General features: G+C 45.7%; 1 protein-coding gene across 5 annotated transcripts in view; it reads right to left on the reverse strand.

Annotated features, from left to right (window-relative positions):
- Nucleotides 1-27685, reverse strand: part of GARNL3 (GTPase activating Rap/RanGAP domain like 3) — a 143658-nt gene that overhangs the window by 64518 nt on the left and 51455 nt on the right. For all 5 annotated transcript variants that reach the window (XM_059410765.1, XM_059410764.1, XM_059410766.1 and 2 more), the window contains 3 exons: nt 17481-17555; nt 2885-2984; nt 1180-1298 (listed from right to left, as the gene is read on the reverse strand). In XM_059410765.1, the coding sequence (XP_059266748.1) occupies nt 1180-1298; nt 2885-2984; nt 17481-17555 (294 nt within the window). The remainder of the gene's footprint in view (nt 1-1179; nt 1299-2884; nt 2985-17480; nt 17556-27685) is intronic.

A 27685-nucleotide genomic window follows, 5' to 3' on the forward strand; every position in this document is an offset into this window, starting at 1 on the left:
GGGAGCCCCGAGATCATGACCTGAGCTGAAGTCAAATGCCCAACAAATGAAGCCACCCAGAACTCCTAGGTAATGACCTTCAACAAACACGTCCATAAAGCGAGACCACCACATAAGAGGACTAAGGTTTTCTGAGTGTGATTTATTTTATTGCTTCTTAATTATCCACTGTACTCACTGAATCACAAGTAAAATGTTCTATCCTTCAGGTGTTTAAGCAGTTTAAGATTTGGGGATTTAGGACACCATGTAAATGTGGATTTTCGAATAAGACCTCACTTAATACAGTCCTCAGCACCCTGTGAGCCACAGCCAAGAGTTTTCGCCAGTTTACAAAGAAGAAAATGGAGAGCATCAGCAAATTTTGCAAATTGACACAAATGAATTTGCTACTGATGTCATTTGACACTGGTTTGCTTAATTCCAAACCCTCTGTTCTTTCTAGTGTCCTTAATGCCTATTAATGCCTCTCAGAGAAGCGAAGGGAAAAAAAAAAGCCCAAGGGAAGAAAATAATAAGAAAAGATATCAACTCGAAGAATTACTGAAGAAATCAGAAAAGAGAAGGGAAAGTCGTGATAGTGACATAAGAGAATTTTCCTGAGCGACTTAGAGGCCTGAATTCCTGAGTTGGAGGGACTTGCCTTTATTCAGGTCACTGTCCCCAGAAGCCATCACGGATGGGGGTACTTGTCTTGTTAAGACTCAAGTCATTTTCCTACCTCAGGAAATTGATGAAGGGGGCTAAGCCTCAAAGAAATTCTAGAAGCACAGCAGATTCAGGGCTGGACTGAAACGACCCAGGGAAACAGGAGCAGGCTGTAGGATGTATCCCAGTAACAACATTATATTCCTCCAGTACATTTTGTTTCTTTAGTTGAAGGTGAGCTGGCTGGTCAGTCTCAGTGTTAGTAACAGCCAAGATTAAGGTTAATACTCTGTACAATACACTTCTGTAGTCCACCCGCGAGATGGAGGGAATGGACATGTCCAGGTAGTGGCTCGTATGGGGCAAGTTGTGGTTACACTCAGAGCTTGAAGACCCTACCTCTGAATCATATAATCCTGACTATCCAAACTCAAAGAACCTCATAGAAAAAGACTCCCCTGAACCACTGTGACAAAGACACTAATCAAACTCGGCGTGGTGGTGATACTCAGGTATAAGCCAGGTACTTACTGTTTTCCTCCAAAGAATTGCTCGGTATTGAGGGACACGCTGATTGTTTTGGTCAGAGAGGGTCACGGACAGGAAGAAGGGGCTCTTCTCGGCATCATTTCCAATATAATTCTGATGGACTGGAAAAGAGACAGGTTTAGAACAGTGAAGACCCACTGGTTCTTCCAGGCCCTGATAGGAGTAGACAATTTTTCCTTCCCACATAAGCATGGAACAAGAATCCCAAACCCAGCTCCGGAAAGAACCTGATCACATTGACCTTCTCCTTGACAGTGACTTGTTTAGAAATGGACACATGACCAATTCTGGCCAACAAGACAGGAGGAGAAATGGGTCAGGCAGTTTCTGGAAAGGCTTCCTTATTCTTGAAGATGGCCTTCTCCTTCCTCTGGACATGGGCGGTGTCTAGAAGTGATGCCTGGAAGTGCTGCAACCACCTTGTGACCCTGAGGAGGTCCAGCCTTGATGACAGCACCAAGCCCCTGAGTTCACCTATTCCAGAGCCTACCTTACCTCTGAGTTTCTCAGCATCTGAACTGATGGCACCAGTTTTGTCTAAAGTTACCGCTGCTCTGGGCACTATGCTTTCAATTATTTGGGAGGATGACAACTTTCCCACTGATTTCTTTCTTTATAAAGAAATATGCCCTGTCCAGTAAGTGAACTTCTTAGAATAAAACAGTATCAGATTTTTAAAAAGACATCGTTTGGGTCTGATCACTCTCATGATACAGTCTGCGCCTCACATCTTCTAGAAACACAGGCATTAGCCTGATAAGCAATTTATCTACCTCCTCTCGAATCTTAAAACAGTGATCATTTCTTCCCTTCCCAGTCTCTCCTATTAGCCACACTCCCATTTTCCGCCTTCCCACATATGCTCACCCGAGCCCTTCACTTTAAATGTACACCGCTGTTAATGACCACGCTGTCGCTTTGGGCCAGGCATGGGGTTTGGCTCTTTCTCCAGCATATCTCACTGAAACTCCTGTTCAAGCCTACTCGGTATGTAATAGTAACACCTCCATTTTACAGATAAGGAAATTAAGTCTCAGAGAAGTGGAGAGTGACCAGCGTAAGATTCTGTGGTTAAGCATGGCAGAACAGGATTCAGACCCATTTTAGAGTCTCCGTGAAGGTTGGGAGAATGACTGCCTTTGCCAGTGTTATTGCCTGGCACATGGTAAGTGATAAACGCCCGTTACCAGAGCCCACGGGACAACGCCTCTCTAGTTCTATGGTGGTCCCGGAGCTCAGGGGTCCTTTTTATTTTCCCCCTCATTGTCTTGAACTAAGCGTTCAAAACTCAATTATAGACACAGCACTTGCCTTGTTAGGTCTAAAGATGTTTTTCACCCTGCAAATTCTTCTTAGGTCTCCAAAAACTATTTAGATGATCAGAGCTCCCTTTACTCCCAAGGGACAAAAATAACTGACCAAAAAACCCATATCTGTCTCTATCTCTATATCTACATGTAGCTTCTCTATATAACTATATATCTATAGTTTCATATATGAATATATACGAAAAATCCTAGGACTGACACTGAATTGAATCTTTCCATTGACAAAGCTATTAACCTGATATTAATGTCCCTAAACCAGTTAGTTTCACACTTCTAGGGGCACCAGAAAGAAATTACACCAACATTTAATTTGCATTTTGAATATCCTTTCCTCCCAACCACCGTAATGGCATAGTTACCTTGTCCTAAAAAATACTTGAAATACCATCTGGTGTGGTATTCTGGGTTCTCTAAGTGCACGTCTGTTCTTCGCCACGTCCCGGGCAGGGCGGTTGCATTCTGTAATCGAACAAAGTTGTTCCATTAAGAGGCTTATTCAGAAAGTAAACAAGAAGCGGGCAGTGAACCTGGGGACTAAGAACCAGAGAAGTCATTGTCAAAAGCGTACGAACAGGGCTGGGAGCACATGTCCCCGCGGCCACATCACAGCAGCATTTGGAAGGTCCTCTGGGTAGAGCAGAAAGAACGGAGGGAACTAGGAGACTCTGCTATTTCCAGCTTGAGTGTAAACTTGAACTTTCCTTTCTGGCCCAAAGCTTCCAAATATTTGGGAGTTGGTGCCCCCTAGAGGCACGCCCTTCCGTTTGGTACCCCTGTGACAGGCCCATTTCACCTGGAATAAAATCTCTGCGGCCTCTCGAGTTCATATTTTTGTTGTAGAATTGTAAAAATGTGTCATGAGGTCACACAGTTAATGGGGGAAATTATGGGTAAACATAATGAATGATGTTAATCTTCTCTCCAAAGATAGTCACCATAAATGATTTGGTATGGCTTCCTCTCCTTCTTTTCTTACATGGACAGACATTCTCATTTTTCTTACCAAAATGCAATCATACTGAACCTCCATTGGCCTCTGCTTTGCCCCATGTGTATACAGCAGACGACTGGAATGTACTTTTCTGATTCCAATATGCTTCTGGTGATTTCCTAGACATTTGTGGTCACTTTATCATGTCGAAGGGGGTTTCCTTCCATTCCAAGCTTACAGAGAGGCCATTCTCAGGAATCAATACCAAATTGCACTGAAAAGTTTTTTTGGCAACTCTTAAGAAAATAGGTTAAATGGCGGAAAAATCAGACTAATGTAATGAATTATACTACTGGCTCTTCCGATGCTGAATGTTTCTGAAATGTCTGGAATATATCCGACTAAGTCATGGTGTATGGTATTCTTTTGATACACTGCTGGAGTTTTAAAAAATATGAATTATGTAACATATTTGTTAGTGAGATGGAGCTTGTAGGTCTCTTTTCTGTACAAAGTGCTGTTATGCTTCCAGAATTATATAACTTAAAAAGTGAATTAGGATGCTTTCTGTCTTTTACATGCTCCGGAAATACTGACACTCATTGAGAGAGCTTTAAGGGTACTTTATACGCATTAGCTCCATAGCATCTCCACCAACTTTGTGACACAGATTTTATTTTATCCCCTACTTTCAGATGAAGAAAGTGTGGCTCGGACACTTCAGCGACGCTGCCTAAGGTTGCTGAGCTCCTAAGCAGTGGAGCTCGAACTGAGTCAGGGCCAATCCTGGAGGGTTGTTTTTTTTCCTTTTTTAAAAATTTAATTTAAATAAAAATAAAATTTTAAAAAACTCCACAAGGAGTAAAAAAGGTAGGTAACGTTTCTTAGTATTGTGCTTTTTTTTTGAGTTTTAAAAAAATCAGCTACTGAGTCTATGTACATATATATATATATTTTTTTTAATTTGGAAATAATTTTGAACTTACATAAAAGTTGTGGGAATGGGACTGCACAGAGCATCTGTATACACTTTAACAGATTTATCTACTGCGAACATTTTACCCCATTTATTCCTTTGCTCACACACACACACACACACATAATTTTTTCTGAACCGTTTAAGACTACGATGCACAAATAACAACACTTTATCCCTAAGTGCCTCAGTGTGTATTTCCCAAGAATAGATCTTCTTACATAACCACAATATAGCTTTACCAACTTTTACGAATTTAACATGGATATGGTACCTCTAATCTACCATCTGCATTCCAATCTTGTGAATTGACTTTAAAACGTCATTTAAAGTATTTTCCCTCTTGGGTGCAGGATGATGGGGTTGTCGGGTCTCTAAATTCCCTGCTTCTGCAAATTTCCACAGACTCTGCCTTTTACAACACTGACGCTTTTAAAGAATATGGCACGCTCCTCCCCTCTTCTTTTTTAAAACCGAGCATGACTTCTTCTAGGTTTGTCTGATGTTGCCCCACAATGAGGGGCAGGGCACGTGTGCCCGGTCAGAAGGCTACACAAGGGGGGGGCTTGTCCTTCTCAGCTTACTGTACTTCAAGACCTCTATCTGCTCCTCACTGGGGATGTTAATGTTGATCCCCTGTTCAAGATGTTGCCTCTCGGTTTTGACCTTTTCGTGTGACTCAAGAAGAGCACATAACAATTGGATTTTGCTTCTGGTAGAATTTCTGGATGATTCATTGTCAACAGTGTTCACTTTATAATCATAAACCACTGGCAACGTCCATCCACAGTCCCCTATGCCATGGGGCCGCGTGCAGCTGTGGCATGACCTCGGGGCCCACCAGCCAGGCTCAGGCATCAGCTGACCAGACACAGGGGGTGTCCGGCTCAGGCACCTGGCCTTCACCAGCCAGATGGCACTGCAGTTGGTGCCATTGTCCCAAGGCCTGAGACCCTAGACACCATCAGCAGAGCCTTGAGGAGACTCTGAAGGAACCAGGAACTTGGGCCTCTGGAGCTTCCCAGACTTGATGGCACAGCACCAGGTCTTGGCTCTGGGCTTCTAGATTTGTTAAAATATTACCCTGGGACCATTCCAGATTCCTAAGGAGCTCTGTGGGCGTGGCCCAAGAATCTGTAGTTTCACAAGCATCCCAGGTAACTAGGAAGACTAAACTTTGAGAAGCAAAGCTCTATGCCAGCCGTTCTTTTTTTTTTTTTTTTTTTTCTTAAAGATTTTATTTTTTGGGGCGCCTGGGTGGCTCAGTGGGTTAAAGCCTCTGCCTTTGGCTCAGGTGATGATCCCAGGGTCCGCTCAGGCTCTCTGCTCCATGGGGAGCCTGCTTCCCCCTCTCCCTCTGCTTGCCTCTCTGCCTACTTGTGATCTCTGTCTGTCAAATAAATAGATAAAATCTTTTTATTTTTTCTTTATTGGTGGTGGTAGTGGTGGTGGTGGGTTGGGTGGTGGGGTGGTGGTTGGTGGTGGTGGTGGTAAATAAAATCTTTTAAAAAAAAGATTTTATTTATTTGACAGAGAGAGACACACAGCAAGACAGAGTACACAAGCAGGGGGAGTGGGAGAGGGAGAAGCAGGCTTGCCGCTCAGCAGGGAGCCCGATGTGGGGCTCAATCCCAGGACCCTGTGATCAGGACCAGAGCCAAAGGCAGACGATTAATGACTGAGCCACCCAGGCACCTCTATGCCAGAGGTTCTAAAAGAAGGCAGGGAGGGCATGTATGTGGGTAAAGAAAAAAAAAACAAAACTTGATTTCCCTAACTTCTAACAAAAATGTAGTGTTTCTTGGGTCACCTGTTGTCTCAGTCAGTAGAGCATGAGACTCCTGATCTCATGGTTGTAAGTTTGAGCCCTATGCTGGTTGCAGAGATGACTTAAAAATAAAATCTCAGGGGGCACCTGGGTGGCTCAGTGGGTTACAGCCTCTGCCTTCAGCTTGGGTCATGATCTCAGAATCCTGGGATCGAGCCCCGCATCGGGTTCTCTGCTCAGTGGGGAGCCTGCTTCCTCCTCTCTCTCTGCCTGCCTCTCTGCCTACTTGGATCTCTGTCTGTCAAATAAATAAAATCTTTTAAAAAAAAAATTCTCAGGGCGTCTGGGTGACTCAGGTGTTAAGCTCAGTCTGTCTTCGGCTCAGGTCATGATCCCAGGTTCCTGGGATCGAGCCCTGCACTGGGCTTCCTGTTCGTGGAGAGCGTGCTTCTCCCTCTCCCACTCCCCCTGCTTGTGTTCCCTCTCTCACTGTGTCTCTGTCAAATTAATAAAAAAAATCTAAAAAAAAAATAAAATCTTTAAAAAAATGTTTCTTTCAACCACAAATGTCAGTCAAAACAACAACAGCAACAAAACAGAACTACAGTAGAACAAACAGCCCTGATAACCATGTCACACGCACGTACACATGTGCACACGTGTGTGCACACACATGCATGTGCACATGCACAAATCAGAGATATTTTCAGAACTCACTACAGTGGCTGCAGATATCTTAAACACTGTTTACAATCTTCCTGGTTCAAAACTGTAATAGTTGTAAGTCCTGCTGCTGGATTTGTTATTTAATGTACTGATAAAAAAGGGTATATATTACTGTATCATAAATCAGGTTTTTAAAAAATCCATCTGGGGCACCTGGGTGGCTCAATGGGTTAAGCCTCTGATAACTATTTCTTTTCTGTTTTTTAGACAGAGTATGCAGGGGTCTGGGAGGGAGGGAGATAATCTTAAACTGGCTCTCAGCCAAGCGTGAACCTGATGCAGGACTCAATCTCATGACCCTGAGATCATGACCTGAGCTGAAATCAAGAGTCAGATGCTTTAACTAGCTGAGCCACCCCTCCAATATATTTCAATTTACTGTTTTCCTTTGTAATCCGTGTATTGTTTTACGCGTTCAAAAACATTCTGAGAAGGGGTCTACAGGCTTCAGAGATTGCCAAGGGGGTCAAAGGATGTAAAAACTGGCCCCCACACTCTAGATCTTCTGAAGCACCGGATCTGCTTTCTCCCCTCCCAGAGGTCTGGACACTAGCAACCGCAGGACGGAGTAACATGGGAGGAGCGTCTCAGAGTCACAGACGGGACTCTGGCCGGTGGCATGCCCCAAATCTCTATCAAGTACAAAGTGTCAATTATGAGGTGTTTGTGTTTTTTTAAATGATCAAAAACCTAACTACATAATTTTTGTCTTCACTGAATCCTTAATTAAAATGGGGGGGGGGACCCCAACACCAAAAAAGTTGTTAGTCTCGCAGAGTGAGACACTTCATGTCCCTTGTTAAAATCACATACGATGAGGTGTAAAGACACAAACATACGCAGGAGCTGACAAGGAAAGGAGACTAAAGCAAAGAAACAACAAAAGTACCCTCTGCCCAAGACCGCACAGGCCCAGAGCGACTCCAAAGATGATCTCTGGTTTCTGATGGTAAGTACCAGAAGCAGACAGAAAAGGCCCCAAATCTTGAGTGAATAGTAAATGATTTTTAAAATATGTAGACACCCGTGGAACCACTCCCTGGATCAAGATAGAAAATATCTTCAATGCCCTGAAGGTACCCAGTCATACTGTGAAAAGTAACCATTGCCCTGACTTCTATCACCACAATTCATTTTACTTGCTCTTGAACTTTGAAGAAATGAAATCCTAGTGTGTGTATTTGCGGAGTCTGGTCTGCCCTTTGGCACCAGGTCTGTGACGTTCATCCATGTTGGGGATGTAACAAGCTCACTCTCTCCCACTGCCATGTGGCTACTCCCCAGTGTATGTATGCATCCTCTGGCTGCTGGACATATGGGCTGTCTCCAGTTTGGGGTCGTTAAGAATAAAGTCACGTGAACAGTTTTGTATCTGTCTTTTGGTGGCCATAAGCACTCATTGCTACTGCCTGGGACCAGAGGAGGCAGACTTCAGTTCTATTAGATTCTGCTAAACTTCCAAAGAGGATGCACCAGCTTACACTATTAGCAAGATATACAGAGTTCTAGTGGTTTCCTGTCCTCTGACCAGCTCTTAGTGTTTCAGGCATTTTCCTTTAGGTGGTTCTGGAGTGGGCATAGTAGTGCCTAACTGTGGCATTAATTTTTGAATAAACCTTAAGTCTTTTTTTTTTTTTAAGATTTTATTTATTTATTTGACAGAGAGGGAGAGTACAAGCAGGGGGAGCAGAAGGGGGAGAGGGAGAAGCAGGCTCCCCACTGAGCAGGGAGCCCGATGCAGGCCTCGATCCTAAGACCCTGGGATCATGACCTGAGCCGAAGGCAGTCGATCAACCGAATGAGCCACCCAGGCGCCCCAACCTTAAGTCTTTTTTTTTTTTTTAAAGATTTTTAATTTATTTATTTGGCAGACAGAGATCACAAGTAGGCAGAGAGGCAGGCTCCCCGCTGAGCAGAGAGCCCGATGCGGGCCTCCATCCCAGGACCCTGGGATCGTGACCTGAGCTGAAGGCAGAGGCTTTAACCCACTGAGCCACCCAGGCGCCCCCAACCTTAAGTCTCTTAAGTAAGATTTATTTTACAGAGAGTTTCAGGGATATAAAAACTTTGTCTAGAACATTTAAGGTGACAATAACACCAGGAACACTTTATTTGACATCAACAAGCAAGTTTGGAGGAAATACCCTGATGGACACATCTGCCAAACAACTAAACATTAAGGCTGCAAATGCTCATAGGTGTTTTATGCCCTTTTAGATAATCATTTGCTAAAAGATATTATCAAGAGTAATAAACTCAAATTTTTCCATGCTGCAGATATGCCTGAACATGCCACAGTGTTAAATGAGGCCTGAGACCAAGAAATCCTGAATCATTCCGATATCAAATTCCAAAGCCCACAAAAGCTCCTTGTTGCCTTCATTGTCTTTTTTTTTTTTTTTTCTTTTTTAAGATTTTATTTATTTGAGGGGTGCCTGAGTGGCTAAGTCGGTTAAGCATCTGCCTTCAGGTCAGGTCAGGATCCCAGAGTCCTGGGATTGAGTCCCACATGGGGCTCCTTGCTCAGCAGGGAGCCTGCTTCTCCCACTGCCTGCTGCTCCCCCTGCTTGTGTACTTTCTTTCTCTCCGACAAATAAATGAATAAAATGTTATTTAAAAAAAGATTTATTTGAGAGGGAGAGTGAGCATGGGGAGGAGCAGAGGGAGAAACAGACTTCCTGCTAAGCATGAAGCCTGAGATCATGACCTGAGCCCAAGCCAAGAGTGGGACGCTTAACCGACTGAGCCACTGTCTTTTTATTTTATTTTATCTTATTTTATTTTATTTTATCCTATCTTATCTGATCTTATTTTATCTTGTTACTCCATTTATACTCGTGGGATGTGAAGGGGAGGACTGAACGAATCTGGCCAGGATATTTTGAGAATGTAATCAAAATCTACATATAACACCCTCATTTTATCTGAATGTTTGCTAGTGTTGGACTTGAAGCAGGGAATCTGCACCATGAACTTGAACTGCAGATGAGATCCCTTGTTTTATATAATACCTGGGAGTTCTGAGAGTCTGTTCCAGAGTGAGCCCAATTAATGAGAGAATGCATTTTAACAGACTTTACTTCAGTTTCTAGGTTTAAATTGCTGAGAGAATGCTGGCAATAAAGAAGATGGATTTAAAAAAAACGCACTAAAGACTTCTGAATTGCAAATGCAAATAAATATAAGCTGGTTGAAAAAGTGAAACCACACACAAAGTAAAATCTGTCTCTTTCGGTCCTCCATGTCCCTGTCCACATCCTTTGCCTTTGATAACCATTCTACCAGGTTGGTGTGGTTTGTCTCAGACCTTTGTATGCATTTACAAAGGTGTGTTTGCTGTCTACATTTGTGCATACAACATTAAGTTCACATCCATGTCCACATATACAGATAAATTTGTAACAAACACATATGTGTATACACATAGAATTTATTTTCATAAATGGGAGGCTAGTGGAGCTATTACACTGAAACCCGATTTTTTCCACTAAAGAAAATATCTTAGGGGGTGCCTGGCTGGCTCAGTCAGAAGAACACACAACTCTTGATCTCAGGGTCATGAGTTCGAACCCCATGGTGGATGTAGAGATTAAATAAATACAATTTTTAAAAACAGAAATTATCTTGGAAATATTTCTAGGTCAGTACATTTAGATTTACCTTGTTCTTTTTAGTGACGATGCAGGTTTTTAGAAAAGTTAAATACTACAGTTGTGTAGAGATATGTAACATCTGTAAATGGCATAGAAGGACCTGCTGTGGCAAGTCAAGGTCCTCTGACGTCTTTCCTGACTTGCCATTTCCATTCTCTAGAAGCAATTACTGCTTAATTCTTATCTATTCTTTTGGAAACTTTCTTGCATACTGACAAACTTATTTACCTTTTTGTCTGTTAAGGAAAAGCATGATATATCCTAATCATTCTGGAACTTGCTTTTCGGTCTAACTGGACCCTAAACATTTCTCTGTGGTATTACATATACTACTGCCTCATTCTTTCTAATAGCTACTAAGCATTTTATTGTATAAATGTATCATAATTTATGTAATTACTCCTTTACTGATAGAAATCAAAGTTGCTTCCAGGTGGGGGTTTTTTTTTTTCCCTATTTAAAATAACGTTACAATACACATTCTAGCAATAGAACTACTGGCCAAATGGTGTGTGCATTTTTAATTATTGCTAATTGCCCTTCCAAAAGATTGTCTCGTTTGCATATCCCCCAACAGTGTATAAGAGAATCCTCCCACACCAAGGAAGATTGATTTATAAAAAGCTGAAAGATTGTCCCTCTGCTTCACAATATACTAATTGGTACATACAAGTGAGCTGTAAGGGAGGTCTCCAGTGATCCACCCGGGGGTCACACTCATTTTAATTAATAATCTGAGTGAGCACACAGATGGCAGGAGAAGCACAGTGGAAGGTAATGTAAAGCTTCTCAGTGGGTTAGCTAATAGGACAGGTGACAGAATCAAGATGTCAAAAAAAAAAAAACCTCTTGACAATTAGCAATCAGGGACACACTGATGAGATTAAATTTAGTATGGACAACAGAAAATCCTCCATTTGGGGATGAATTCTAAGTGCGTAAGTACAGGAAGGAGAAGGCCAGGTGCTACAAAGCAGGAATCCGCACCCATTTCACCTGTCTGGAGACTAAGGCTCCAAGAAGTTGAGTCATAATCTGGTAAGTGATAGAGTGAAGCCCGAACCCACGTTTGCTTGACTCCAAAATTGTCTCCACTACATCGTGAAGAAGACTGGGGCAAGGGGCAGCTTTATGGAAGGTCTGTAATGAATCACTGGCTTTGTAAAAAGAGAGTGTGCCTGGCAAGGAAAGGGACGAGCCTACTCCCCCTTGTCCCTGTGTGGGATGTACCTGGAGCCCCGAATTTAGTTCTGACCACTTCAGCTTAACATCAACAACCTCCCACGTGGCCCAGGAGCACAGTGAGGACGATGATGAGTGGAGCAGAGTCCACATCTTAGGAGGAAAGCAGCACATGTCCTGGAACGCTGGAGGCCCACCATGGCGAGGAGGGCGAAGACTTACAGAAAATGTAAGTAGCAACTCTGAGTGGAAAATAGAAACAGATGAATTCTGCCCAACAAAAAGAACCCTGGGGATGTCCTGAGTGATGAAGGTGACAGGAGTGCCTTTTGTTCTAACGAGGGGCCCTTGCTGGGTCTCTAAAGAGCTTCAGGAAGGAGCCGCTTGCTAGGAAGCCCAAGCCTTGATCAGAAGCTTGTACCTTTCAGCCCCACGGTGAACCCTGTGGGAGAGGAGGGACTGCAGACCGATTCAATCCTTAATGGCCAATGATTTGCTCCGCTGGTGAACACAAGAAGGTGCCGGGTGGGTGGTCCTCCCAGCGGGGGCGTGGGAGCTCCGTGCCTGCCCTCGCCCCCCAAAACCTTGCTCTGGGCATCTCTCCTGTCTGGCTGATCCTGAGTTGTATCCTTTGTAGTAAACGGGAGAGCAAGTGAAGGGCTTTCCTAAATTCTATGAGTCATTTTAGCCAATTATTAAACCTGGGGTGGGGGGTTGCTGTGGGAACGCCTGACTTTACAACCAAGTGGGACAGAAGTGTGGGTGACCTGGCAACCTGATACTTGCAACTGGTGTCTGAAATAAGGGCCGTCTTACGGGGCTAACTCGGGCAGTTATGTCCTAACTGAATCGTAGGACACTTGGCCACTGTCTGGAGGAAAGCGAGCTATCAAGGAGGGAGCCCCTTCTCCATTCCTGCAGAAACATTCGAGCAGGGACCTATGAGCTGACTGGAGCGAAGCTGGTGTAGGGGCGCTTGCCTTGGGTGGGGGACTGGCCTAGATGACCTCCGAGGCAGTGAGAAGCGGACGGACGGGCGCTCGTCTACAGGCTTCTTCCCGCTCAGTGATGACATGGACAACAACGGAGAAGCATTGAGGACGCTTTACAAGCATTTTGACATGACCGTGTGACCGAAGTCATGCTCAGGGGGTTCATTTCTTTAAACAGAGTCCAGACCTATCGGGGTGTTTCTCAGTTTGGGGGGGCATTCCGTGAAGGGGATGCTGTGGGCTGGGGACGCACAGTAGGACCACACTGAGTTCTGCAACAGATCAGAAATTAAAAAGTGGGTCCTTTACCCCTGGTGGTCTGAGAAGCACAGCTGAGAGGCCTCGGGCTCACTGTGTCATCCCTGGGGAGGCCCTGTTTGACCATCTCAGCGAAGTGGGGCTCTCCCTCTCGCTTGGTGCCACACCCCAATCTGGTTTCCCCATAGTGCTTGCCAACACTTCCTTTCTGCCTACGGTATTGTGCACCTGTTCATTGACTCCTCCGCCCGCCGGTCTGCGAGGGCACCAGGCGGGAAGCTCAGCAAGCCTACCCACCCCCTACATCACCAGTGCACAGACTACTTGGCACCAAGGAAGGATCCGACGAATGAGAGCTGAATGAATGACATGACGCATTATGGGAAAAGACACTCCTGAGACAACTTTTGTGTTTGGTAATGGTGGGCTAGATTATTCAACTAACCTTCCTGTGGCAAAAACTCAAACTGCTCAAAAAATATTCAAATCATCTCCTTAAAAGCCCTTGCTGTGCTCACGAGATAGTCCAGAAATGGCAGCCCAAACAGAGCCAAGTGGGAACCCAGAGGGGTAGGGGGGACCATGGCCACCTTTTTCAGCTTGAGGATATCTGTCAGTCTGGGTGAAACTAAACTTGAGTTTTGGTGGCTTCCTGGGGCCAGAGGGCAAAACAACAAAGCCCCAGACCCGCTGAAGCAGGTCAGTGTAATAGGAGACACCCCCCACCCCATTATGCTGTAGCTCCAAAGGGGCCCCACGTTCAAGGAAACACATTCAAGGAAAAGGGAACCCGAAGAGACCCCCTGGACCTCAGAGGCTACAGGGAAGGTTGTCAGTGCCCAGGAGAGCTGAGCGGGGAGTGTCTCTGAGGTGGTGTGCCCGCAAACCAGCCTTCACATAAACCCGCAACTCTGTTCTGCAGCACCAGGGAGGTTTGGAAAGTCTCACGCTGGGAATTTAGTTTACTGTGTCTGGCAAGAGAATGTGCAAGCCCCTCTGATTCTGACATCAATTCCAATATGTGTTTTCTCCCCACATCAACAAGCACTTCTCTGACAGCAGCTGGGGGTTCTGAAATTCAAATCCGTTCTGACACCATCTACCTGAAGACAGCCTCGGTCCCGCAGGTGAAGGGCTCATCCCACCTGTGCTTCTGACCAACCAGCTATAGATAGGAGGATCCAATGACCCTCTCCTTGGGTTCAATTAATTCGCTAGAGTATCTTACAGGACTCAAGAGGAACATTTTACTAACTAGATTACTGGATTAACTACTAACTAGATTCATTATAAAAGGATATAACTCTGTTAAGGAGGCACAGGGCAAAGCATGGGGAAGGGTGTGGAGCTCCCCAAATCTCCCCGTGTTCCCCAAACCAGAAGCTCTCTGATCCCCCATCCTGTGGGTTTTTATGGAGGCTTTGATTGATTAAATCATCAATGAAATTGTGTTTTATTAACTCATTGGCCACTGACAACTGAACTCAATCTTCGGCCCTTCTCTTTTCCCCAGGGTTGGAGGTCAGGGGTGGAAAAGGAAGTTCAAACCCTATAACTGTATGGGAGGTTTCTCTGGTGACCAGCCGCCATCCTGAGGGGTTTCCCAAAAGCCACTTCATTAACATGACAAAAGACACACTGCTCACTCTCTGCACTTGGGAAATTCACAGGTTTGGGCCGCTCTGTGTCAGGAACTGAGAAAAAGACCCAATAGGCATTTATTTTAACTCATGATCTAGAATGCCCTACCAAAAGGAGACTCAACCTGGGCCTCCTAGTAATCCTAAAAATTCATTTTCAAGAACAATACCAGCAACTGTTCTGTGGCCACGCACAGAGGGGCACACAGTAGGTGAAATCACATGGCAGAGAGCCCCCGCAACGTCACACAGGGAAATGATCTGCCACAGATGGTAACACCATTATCCTGACTGTATCGAAAGAAAACGAGGCAAATCCGACACTGTCTTCCCTGGAACAGTAAGTGTAAGAAGTGACTGAGCCACCTTGAACTAGGCAATGCTTCTCAGAAATGACATGAAAAGCATGAGCAGAAAAAAGAAAAGCGAGGTAGATGAGACATCATTATATTTAAAAATGTCTGTGCTTCAAAGGACACAATCAAGGAAGTGAAAAAGCAATCTGCAGAATGGGGGAGAATTTTTGCAAATCATGGATCTGATGAGGGTCTAGGATCCGTACTGTATAAAGAACAGTTAAAATGCAATAACAAAAGGAGAAATAACCCAGTAATGAAATTACTTTGCAATCTGTCTCTTCATGCGCCTGAAAATTTTAAGCAGCTACAAATCCGGTGCCTTCTCGTGCACGGATGGCTTTAACGGACTCCGAGCAAGCTGGGTTGGTTTCCCTCTGAGTCTCACGCGCACTTGGGTCTTTTATCAGGGTGTACATTAACACTGGCCGCAGGCTTTTAGTGGAAGACCATTAATATAAAACAGAGCCACCGTGCTCCAGCCAAGCACACCCGCTTGGTGGCTCTAATAGAAACAAAATTGAAAACAGCGTTTAAGCCTTGGTATCATCTTTCGCAGAGAGGCAATCTGAGACAGGACTGGGTTTTGGACACAACAGACCACAGTGATTTGTGAAATCAATAACTCCACCAAATGGTTTCAGAGATGCTAAGTGAACTGCCCATGGTCACCGTGCTGGTGAGTTGTGGACTCACCATCTGAACCCAGGTGGTCTGACTCTAGAGCCACGCCTGCCCATGATCGTCCAGAGGCGAGTTCTAATCCCTGACCGGGTCCAGAACACGTCCTTTGGGATGGGGCAGGGCCAGGGGACACAGCTGGGTGAGGAGAGTTCGGGGATCCTAGGACCACATTTAGGTCTTTCTTAGGATGGGTGGCTCTCCTCCTGACGCAGGTTCCAGCAGGGGGCAGAGCTTTGCTTATATAGCGTTGGGGGAAGTCTAGCACACTTTGCTTGGTTCAGGCTGGGCTAAAGGTTTACAAAAATTTGGGGAGCATAAAGATGTCTGGAGGCAGGGCAACCTCTGGGGCCCCTGGCACTTAAGGTTCTCAAAGTAAAAACTCAGCACAGTGGCTACTAGCTTTCTGAGCACTGGAAAATGAGGCCTCAGTGTTTCTGCTCCTGGCTTAGCTCCTGGCACACAGCGGGCTGCCCAAGTCTGTGGTGCTAAGACCATCTCATTTCAGGAGCTGGGCCATTTGGGGAGGGCTGTTTCCAAGATTCAGAAGCAAATTCCCCAGGGACATCCTTCTTCTGTGTGGCTCAGTTGACATCACTGTGGATGAGAAGTACATGGCACCTCTTCAGGAGTCCAGATAGGATGGCCTCCTTGCACCTCACAGAGCAATGGCGAAGGTCCCATGTCTCTGGTATGGGAAGTGAAGGCCAAAGCTGAAGATGAGAAATGACTTCCAAATGCTGTGGACTTTCAAGGTAAACCCATAGCCCTTCCTCAGGAATCTGATCAAGGAGGTGGTCAGGAAAGCAAGGCTGGCAATATGGCAGTGGTTAAGTTAACAAACCCACCATCGTCACTTCCTGTTGTCACTTCCTGACTGCTAACAATATGGCGGGCACAGTGCTGAACGCTTTACGAGCTTGGCTCACTGACTCCTTCTAATAATCCTGAGACACTATCCATCTTATAGATGAAGAAACCAAGGCTCAGAAAGGCTGGGCTACTTGCCCAGGATCATATAGCTAGGAGATGGGGGAGTGAAAACTTGAACCCAGGCCTGTTTGATTCTCCAAAGCTGGGGCAGGGGTGCTAAAGAACTCTGATGGCCTACCTCTCAGGGAGGTAGGTAACAGAGATGGAAAAACACCGGGGCTCACACCACACTCCGCAGTTTGGGGGGTAGACCTCAAGGGGCAGGATGGGCAGTGGAAGTCTGAAGAAGAAACACAAGCAAGTTGAGTCCCTGCGGCCGGCAGCTGGGAAGACCAGGAGACCCCTGAGAGAGGGCTTAGGCCCAAGGATGGTGGGCAGACACCTTTCCTGGTATCTTCCCTGGATAAAGATGACATTTGGTAATTATAGTAACTTTTACATCTCTCTCCTGGACCTTGTGTTGCTTGTAGGGCGATGCTGAGCTGAGCAGCTTGGCAGAGGGGAGAGCTGGGCTTCTGGGACACCCCACAAAAGGTGCCCCGGCTGTGAATTCTTCTTTGGTCCCACGGCTGGCAGACCACCTTAATGTCCTGGGGTTTATTATAGATCTTTGAAAGGGTACGCCCCCTTGCCCTATTAATAGCACCTTCCATACAGAGAACAATGGCATTTTCCCTTCATGTCTGCTTCTGGTGAGGCTCTGAAGAGCTCCACTGAGCCCTTCCCAGGCTGCACTTAGGCAAGTCTTGCGCAGTTAGGAGCATCACTAACTGTTCAGTGCTATAACCCAGGTGCTATAATCACGTGCTTGGTGACAATAGAGGGGGGAGGGGTGGAGGCTGGTCGGGGACTCCCTTACCTCATCTGAAGAGCCATTTTCCACTCTGAATCTTCCAGCCCTTTGGATGGCACCATCAGCATCACTGGAAATAAGCTAGGGGACAAGAGAGCAATCAGTTAGGGAGCTGGGCTGCCATGGGCAAAGCCTCTTCTGTCTGTCTGTATCTGTCCTATGTCAGCCAAAGCCAAGGAACGACAGCTGGAGGGCCCAGCCCAGAAGCTAATGGGTCTTTCTGAAGCTTGGTCCACCAAGCCCTCACACGGTTAGTCTCCACAGTCTTCAGGAAGCTACAGAGTGACCGCCCCCTAACCCGTGAGAGTAGGAAAACAAGAGCATCAAATCTGCATGTGAACGTTTTCAATAAAATCTAAATGTGAACCTATTCCCATCCCGAGAAATGACAAAGCGATGCTCCCTGGAAAAACAATCTTAATACGCGTCACACGTGGACAAGGGCAGCTCACAGATGGCAAAACCGAAAGCCAAGTCTCAAGTTCGGCCGTCTTTACAGGAAAGCCTGAAAAACAATTAATGGCTGGCACGAGCTCAAGGCTCTGCTAACGTCACAGAAAGCTCTTGTGCTTCATTCAGTTTTAAATGGTCTCCAAAAGGCCAATTAGCCCCTTCCAAGGCAGGCAGGCTCTATCTGAGCTCTGGCAACACAATGCTTGCAAATAGTCTTCAAGGAGCTCACTGGTAGCATGAGATGCGGGAGAGCGGGACTCGCGCATCAGTCCTAAAATTACTGACTCGAGATTTAACTTATTTTCTCCCAAATCTCCTAGATTTCTCAGTAGCAACTTGGGAAAATGACATGTCTTTTTTTAACCTTTAAATCTGCCCACAATTTGTAGCCAAGATCTGCCAAGCATTTCTATTTCCCAGACTCATTCGAATGCGCTTGCCCTGGGGGAAGACATTTCCTCCCTTTCTAACTCAAGACTTACCTGGTAAAAAAGATAACACGATTTCTGAAGAAAGATGATTATCTCCTATTTTCACTCGTGGTAAGAGATATGGAAGTGTGAAAATGGAAAAACCACGGGGAAACTCTACAAACCTTCCCAAGGAAAATTATTTGCAAAAGGCAGATAAATCTTTTTCACGATAAATATAGAAATAATAGTATGTAATATTTATTGAGTGCTTCTAGAAGCCTTGCACCGTTCTGGTCTTCACAAACATTCTCTCATTTAACTCGCAAAATAGCAACGCAGGTGGGTACCATCATTGTTCTCATCTACCAATAAGGAAACTGAGGCAGAGGACGGTAAAATAATCAGCCATGGTCATATCCTAGTTAGTACCTGGGAGGCCTGGAATGTGAACACAGGCAGCCAGACTTCAGAAACCCATCACCCTGACCTAACCACTGCCCCACCCATCACCCTGACCTAACCACTGCCCCACCTAACAGTCCTCTGTGGAATGTCCATGAAAAGGCCCAGGTTTTCAACCTAAATTTTATCCTGCAAAATCGTTTCTAAAAACAAAGAAAAATATTGTTACGTATATGTTTAGCTGTTTGTGGCATCAGATTATTACATAGTTAGGAAACCAAAGATGAGCAACAGAGGCTGTGTGGTAAAGAACTTAGCCCCGCCCCAGAGAGCTCTGGCCTTTGCCCTTGGCTCCTGAGAGGTCACCTCCAAGCCCTGGGAATGTCCTGCAGGAGTGTCTGTTTACCAGGGTGTTTGAGCCACACAGGAGAAACACCTGACCTGTGGGCGAGCGGTACTCTGGGTTACACGGTATCAGATCTGGATACGAAGACTCAGGTGAGCTGTCCCAGTCCATATACTGTCACACGTCACTGACAGGAGGGGTTAGTGCTGTCCCTGAGCCCACTGGGAGAGGACAACTGGGAGGCTCTGCATTTGGAATTCTCCTGGACTCTGTTCTATGCGTCCGTTCCCTTGGCTGATCTTAATCTGTATCCCTTTGCCGTAATAAAGCATAAGTGAGCCTTTCAGCTTTCACTATAATCCGTGAGTCCCCTTCTAGCAAATTATTGAACCTGAGAGCGGCCCTGGGGAACCCCGTACTCTGTAGTCAATGTCAGAAGTGAGGTCTGGTGGACTGTTTCCTAGTTTAGAGAGGCCAATTCTCAAGTACAAGAACAAGATGAATGAAGGTCTCCTGGGGTCATTGCCATTATCATGGGGGAAGCACAGAGGACTCAGTGTCAGTTTCCTCTTTGCTTGTGAGCTCCTACTCATTGTCTGTTAAAATATTAAAATACAGGTTATAGCAAATAGGTTTCAAGTCAAGTGTTCTTGGCGTAGGCTGCCTCAAGGGCTTTGGGAGAAGTGTTCTGAGATCCCATCTAGAGAGAAAAGAGACCTGCCATCAATTATACACCAGACACAGGTGTATAAAGAGACAGGGGGACACGTGCTTGCCTGAATTAGAGGTTGGTGGATTCATTATAGCTCGTTTCAACCAGGACTCAAAGGCCTGGGCAGAGAGCTGACAGTCATCCACTGATTCACTCATTCATTCACCGAACAAAAAATAAAATCTCCCCCACTACATTCCAGACACAGCCAGGCAGAGACAATAAAGCCCTTTCCTGTGGTGAGATTAGAACAAGAAGTTAATTGCTTCTTTTGCTTCAAAGGTTCAAGAAGCAGAAAGGAAGAACACGTTTAATGATCTGATGGCTGGAAGGAATTTGGCTCCTTCTGATCTTAGGCCCACAGGCACGGAACCTGGGCTTCAGGCTGACATGTTTGCCCCTCACACCTTTACCATCTCAGCCACCACCGTCTGCACCCATGTGACTGTCGTCTTTCACCCAGATGAACGCACCTGCCTCCTACACCAAGCTGAGCAAGCACCCATCCACCATCTCTGACCCAATCCGCACACCGCCGGGCAATTTCGGCAAACTACAAATCCGAGTGTCCCACAGTCCCATGTCTGTCCCAGCACCCTGCTCCTTCCCACCAGGGGCCCAGAGTCTCCCATCTTCCCCTAAAGAACTCCTCCTCCACGTCCACTGCCCTCTCTACTGCAGGGGACTTCGCTGACCTCAGGGCTCCTGGGAGCTGTGATTTACGTTTCTTTGTGTGACTATGGGACTCATGCCGCTTCTCCTTCTGTACTCTCCTGCGCCCCAATGATAAGCCCCACGGAGACCCTGATGGCTTATTTTTCTCACCACCGCACCCCCCAAATGAAGGATCCTGTCCGACACGGTATAGATGTCCACTACATGCTTACCAAATAAGAAATCTGTGACTAAATCAAGGCCTAATTCCTACCGAAATGACCAAAGGAATATGAAACTGGGGGTAAGATCTACACAGCCCTAGAAACCAGAGGTTCATGACTCATGCAAGAAATTTCAAGGACATCCTGCCGGGTCTACCGTGCAGGAACGACCAGTGAATCACCACGTGCAAGGGCAAGTCGGGCTGCTGGTAACGGAATCAGACACAGCACATCCGGCTAATACCCTGGGCGACTGCCAACAGGGCCTGCCTGAGGTGAGCGTGGGGGTTGGGGCCGGAGCTGCGCAGGGGACTCGCCAGTCATGCTGACAGAGTGACCTGGTGCCGGCTGGCTGAATGGCAGTCCTGGGGCTCCCCCTCACAGCCGGTTCGGGCAGCTGCCTACGTAAAGCACCAGGCCCCATGCTGGCTGTGGCCTGCAGAGGACCAGCACACCAGCCGATGTGAGAGCAGACAGTGCTCCGGTGAACTTGGGGATGAGAAGAATAACAACACAGGAAAAAAATCCTTTTAATGCAGAAGAGAAGCTGTTTCTGTTGGTAATTTTCTATTATTCCTCATACCTGTGATCTGGCCAATTACAGGTACAGAAAAATCGAAACTCTCCCGTTTGTTGGAAGATTTGACTCAGGAATGAAATAATGTCTCCTAGCACCTATCTGAATGTCCAATACCACATAATCTAGAAGCCCCGTGCCCCAGCCCTGTCAGTGTGCTGTGGAGTTTCGGCTGCCATCTTCCATGGGGATGGAATGCCCTGGATACATGGCCAGACCCATTTCCCTTAAGGCGGCTGTTTGACTTAATTCTCTCCCCTTGAAGGTGGGTCCAAGTCCTGGGTGGCATGTGGCGAGCAAGGCCCTTTAGGTGGGGAAGGTGCCTCAACTTTTCCTCTAGGAGATACCAAAAATGCAGTGCACAACTCCCAAGGAAAGGAAGGGCAAGGAATCAATAAAAGATCAGAGCAGAAATTATAGATTCAAAAAGACAGTACAGTCAATAAACACTTCCAAGAAATCACCAGCAAGTCTGATTTTTAAAAAAAGCAAAGGACAAACACAAACACAGAGTGATATTAAGGAAAACATACCTATGAAGAAGAAAGTGATTTTTTTAAAGCATGACAATACTTCTTGAGACGGTGCAAGCGTTATCAGAACCTTCCACAAAATGGACATTTTCCAGGAAAATACACATAATGAAAATTGGCTTCTGAAGAAAAAGAAACCTGAAGTACCAGTAATGCTTCTAGAGGGTGGTAATGAGAACGCGGCCACACAGAGGGGGCCCTGGCTGGGCTGGGGTGGGGGGCGCTCCCGAGGAGGCAAGGGCCCCATCCCCACAGGTCAGGCCGCTCACTCACAGGGAGGCAGCTGAGAAGCGTTCCCGCCACGAAGAGAGCAGCAGAATCCTTTTGCATTTGTTTTGATACAGAGGTACACAGACAGGGTGTTCACATAAGCATCACATCAGTAATACTAAGAAAAGAGGGCAGGGTTTTTCTTTTCTTTTCCTTCCTCTTGTCTGACCTCTCTGATTCAGTCACACACCAAAGGAAGGGCGGTGCTGAGGAAGACGGTCGGAGAGAGAGCAAGAAGAGAGGAGGCGAAACAAATGATCATTTGACTCGTGAGGGATTCCTTTAGGGCTCCCCCACTATTGGGGGCCGCGGCCATGAGGCCCATTTAAATTTTACATTACTGGGGCACCTGAGTGGCTCAGTGGGTTAAGCCTCTGTCTTCGGCTCAGGTCATGATCTCAGAGACCTGGGATCGAGCCCCACATAGGGCTCTCTGCTCAGCAGGAAGTCTGCTCCCCAACCCCCCATGCCTGTCTCTCTGCCTACTTGTGATCTCTATCTCTCTCTCTGTCAATAAATAAATAAATAAATAAATAAATTTTATGTTACTTCCAATAAAATTTTAAAAACCCCACTCAGTTCCTCGGTAGCACTACTGACATGCAGGTGCTCAACGCTCTCCTGTGGCTACTCGGCAGGATGGCACAAATCCCAAATTTCCATAGTCACAGAAAGTGTAGTCAGGCCGGACTGAGAGAGGCTAGACGTGGAGGCGGTGCTGGGCGACTGCAACCAAACTGGTTTCTGATGAGTTAGTTAAATACACTATAAACGGTGAAAATTCATGGTAATTTCGCATCTTGAGTAGAGGTGTTGGTCCAAACTCAGCCAAAGTGTAAATGGATTCATTTAACACTAAGCTGTGTTCAATGCATCAGATGTTTTATTTCTGGAAAAAGTACTATCCAAGCAATTATATCCAGTTGTATGATTTAATGAATTAATTTAACAGAAGAAACAGGAAGCATAAAATGTTATTCATTAACTACTGTAAATAAGAGTATTATTCACTTAATATTATCAGCAATTAAGTGAGAATATTTCCTAAGTTAATATGAATACACAATTTTTTTTTAAAAAAAGGCTTTTTCTCTTTCTACTTAATTGCTTTGTTTCTTTGGGCTGGTGTCTGTTTCCTTTCTAAAGCAGTGCTAGGATTCCCTATGACCTCTGTTACCAGGCACTCTACAGAGGTCACAGTCAGGTACATAAATCACAGAAACAGTAGTTTAACCTGGATAAAAAAAATCTCAAAAAGTTAATATAAGGTACATATTAGAAAAATAATATTTCAAAGTTCTACACCCTCCCTTCCCCATCTCCTTTCTTTACAATAAGTGGTTCTGAGTATGGACTCTGGCACCCAATTGTTTAGGTTCAAATTTCAGTTCTATACTTAGTAGTCATGTAACCTTGGGCAAATCACTTAATTTTTCCTCCTAAATTTTGCCTTTTTTTTGTCTCTAAAATAGGGACAATGATTGTAGCCACTTTCAGGCTCGTGGAGAACATTCAATAATATAAAATATGTAATGAGCCTAGAACAGTGCCTGGACATAGGGAATACTCAATAAATGTCATGACAACATATACGAATACTACTAACAAAATGATGAATATAAAATGCTCTGATTATTAGACTTAGTATGATTGAACTTTTTTTTAAAAAATATTTTATTTATTTATTAATAGACAGAGATTACAAGTAGTCAAAGAGGCAGGCAGGGAGAGAGGAGGAAGTAAGCTCCCCGCTGAGCAGAGAGCCCGATGCAGGGCTCGATCCTAGGACCCTGAGACCATGACCTGAGCCGAAGGCAAAGGCTTTAACCCACTGAACCACCCAGGTGCCCCTGATTGAACCTTTTAATGCTGAATTTAAATGCTTGGAAGCTCTGCTTAAACATTGGTCTCTCTAGCAAACGTTCACGAGAACCTATTTTTCAGGGCCCATACTAACTGCTGGACTTAGAAAGACAAATGCAGCTTGATCGCTGCCCTGGAGGAGCTGGAGCCTGGTGGGAGAGAAACAAACATATAAACAGATAAATCACGCACAATCTGGTTAAACGTCGTAACAGTAGCAAAAACCGGGTGCTGGGGGAGGTCAGAGGCTGAAGAGACGAACTCTGCCGGGGGCAGGGGGGGACGTGGAGAAGCTTCCATTGCTATAATGAAATTTATTCTGGAAGGTGTACAGGGCCTTTGAGAAATGATTTCCAACAGAAGATTTTTTTTTTTTTTAAACCACAAACACAAGTCCAGAAGACCCATCTGAGACTGTCTATGCAAATCACGGACACGCATACACCGCCCCCCACACCTGACTTCGAAGGCACTGCTCAGATGGGATGAAAGAAAAGTATAAATGTTTCCATTCAAAACAATTGCTGAATCGGTATTCTGAACGCCTGAAATGAATAGAACACTGTGTGTTAACCATGTTTCAGTAAAGAGAAAGGGGAAAAAAATGGCGCAGAGCTGGGGTCGATCGGCCTAAAGCTGGGCAGAACAAGCCATCCTTTGACTGGAGATGTGGCTCCTGGGCCAGTGTCCTGGTCCGTCTTGGCGCACTGCCGCTGTCTGCAGGAGAGGCAAGGAGTGGGGTGGGCGCTGGAGACGCTCTCTTCCTGCCTCTCTTCCCCTGATCCTGCTCTGCTTGTGCCGAGGGCCAGGGGAAAGCCTCGCGGGCTGGGGCACTGGAGCATCCGGGTTGGTCCAGCCGGGATGGCGGATGTTGACTGAAGGAAAACCACCGAGGCCTCAGATCCGGTCTCAGATGCTTTAGTGCCATCATCCTCCCTGGCGACCATCCTCGGTAAACACAGCGTCTGTCACAGCGATTCACCTGCTGTCTTGAACTCACGTGCTCTGCTTTCTCAAATCCAATGACCTCATTTACTTCATGGCTTTGTCGCCCATGTGCGTCCCCCGCCCCCAGCACTGGCAGAGCTCGGATGTCACAGAACTGGCTTGTGACACTTTGTGACACTTTGTGACACTTTGGCGTTTTAGGGCTTGGTTCGGGCTGGGGCCTGTGGTGGGCTACGTCAGTGCTGCATTCCCCAACACATGGGTCTCCTGTCCTGCCAACCTGTCCTCGTGCCCCCTGCCTCAAGCCCCAGCCTCAACAACCTGCTTGCTACCAAAGACATTCTCTCTCTTTTCCTTCTGTGTTCAAAGACGAGACTAGGCCGACAGCAGACTCAGGCTACTTGACCCTGGCTAGACTGGGTCCTTTCTCCCGAATTCCTTTCTCACGTTCCATTAAGTCTCCCATCTTGGCCCTGGCTTGTCAGTCACACAGATACACCCTTTCTTCAGAGAGATGACGGCCTCCCCACTTGTTTTATCGGGAAGCGTGAGACCTGTCAGGATGAGTGCCACTCTTTGACCCTCCACCTCAAAACCTATCTGTCTTGGTTTCTTCATTAAAATAATATATCACTGTCAGTCCCTGATGCTCAGCGTCCCCATAAAATACCTGTGAGGATTCAGCACAAAAGAAGACAACTCATGAGTCCAAAGGAAGACTGTCCATCCTCTGGCCAAGATTTCAGGACATTTTCTATTTACTCTAGGGCCAATGGAGAAGAATGGAGAAACACATTTGGTCACTGACATTGTTGCCTGACACAGAACAATTCTGCGGTCAGCACAGGAAGCTGGAGGGCACTTTATCTGCCCCAACGTGGTCTCATCTTGGCTGAGAGACATTGGATCTATATGGAGAATGACAGTAAGACACCGGGAGTCATCCTTACACGGCACGGGTGCTGCATTTTGAGGTAGCTACCGCCATATTGGCACTCCAGGTAGGGAGAAAGACAAGAGGAGTCCTGGAACAGGGCTTTCCGGGGAGCACAGACAGTTTTGCCATGATGCCCAAGGGCGACTGGGGCGGGGAAAAATTCAGTCTCATGATCTTCTCCATTGTATTCTTTAATCCACACAGATACCATTTTCTCAAGCTTAGGTAAAGAGTTGAGCATACATTACTTCCATACTCCTCTTCCAACCAGACTGCTATCTGTCCCCCTCTCCCCACCCCAGCCCCTGCTGGACATATATATTCTGGAGCCATCACTGGTTCAGAGCAGCCAAAGCCAAGTGTGGAGAACATCCTGTCTTCCTCCAGCAGAGCTTACAAGATAAACACCAGCCAGACACTCGACATTGATCAGGGAGCTCTGCACAACCGCTGGCCATTCAGCTCGTCAGCTCAGAGAAGCTACGGCACCCAAAAGAACTATGAGAGCTGATGGCCAGTCATATATTCTGTCTGTTGAAAAATACAAGGTCCAAACAGCTCTTTGTTTTTATTTGAAGATTTTGTTAAAAACAAAACAAAGCAAAACAACCCAACATGGGAGCTATGAAAAAAAAAATTGCCACAGATGGTCTAGGAAACGAGAAAGGAAAGCACACCATGTTTTTACTCTGAAACCAAAATAAAATTTCAGAAAAGTAGTTGTTGTCCTCAGTAAGACAGAAGACATGAGCTTTGCATCAGGTGTATAAAGTTTTGGGAAAGGGTTAAAAAAGAGAGGACCAAAAAACGCAAATGCAGGATTAACATCCCTGTTGATGGGAAGCAAAATGTTCATTGTAGAAAACAGCAACAGTAAATATACTCTTTATTTAAGAGGCTTCCCCACGATGAAAAGGAACTAAATGAAACGAAAACAATGAGAGAGGAAAGAGTTATAAAGGACAGAAAAAGACCTTTCTTACTGTTTGTGTGTGTAGGGGGAAATGAACAATAATCAAAGACACAGAAGAAGACAATATTCATCCCTGACATAAGACAGAGACTAAGGGGCGCCTGGGTGGCTCAGTTGGTTAAGCAGCTGCCTTCAGCTCAGGTCACGATCCCAGGATCCTGGGCTCCTTGCTTGGTGGAGAGCCTGCTTCTCCCTCTGTCTGCCTCTCCTCCTGCTTGTGCATGCTCTCTAACTCTCTCTCTCTCTGACAAATAAATAAATAAAAATCTTAAAAAAAAAAAAAAAAACACCAGAGACTAAGAATCAAAGAAATGCAATGTTTTAGGCAAAATTAATGAAAAGAGAAACACACGGAGAAGTTACAGGAAACTTTAAAATTAAAGAGTGAAGAAGAAGATCTGAGAGGGGTGCCTGGGTGGCTCAGTGGGTTAAAGCCTCTGCCTTCGGCTCGGGTCATGATCCCAGGGTCCTGGGATCAAGCCCTGCATCAGTCTCTCTGCTCAGCAGGGAGACTGCTTCCCCCTCTCTCTCTGCCTGCCTCTCTGCCTACTTGTGATCTCTCTCTCTCTGTGTCAAATAAATAAATAAAATTTAAAAAAGAAGAAGAAGAAGATCATCTGAGAAAAATCCAGGCAGGAAAGGTCATCAAGAAAGAAAATAAACTCCCCAGGGCTTCAAACTAACCACACTGGGTTGAATGGTATCCCCACAAATTTACGTCCATCTGGAATCCCAGAATGTGCCCTTATTTGCAAAGAGGGTAAAATACGATTCATGTTATATGATATGATTGAGTTGAGGTCATACTGGATTTGGGCGGGACTGAAATCCAATGGCTGGTGTCTTCACAAGAGACAAGAGGGGGTTGCAGACCCCGAGATGCAGGGAAGAAGGCCTTGGAATGAG

The sequence above is a fragment of the Mustela nigripes genome, chromosome 9 (assembly GCF_022355385.1).
Source record: "Mustela nigripes isolate SB6536 chromosome 9, MUSNIG.SB6536, whole genome shotgun sequence".
In the NCBI taxonomy this organism is placed as follows: domain Eukaryota; kingdom Metazoa; phylum Chordata; class Mammalia; order Carnivora; family Mustelidae; genus Mustela; species Mustela nigripes.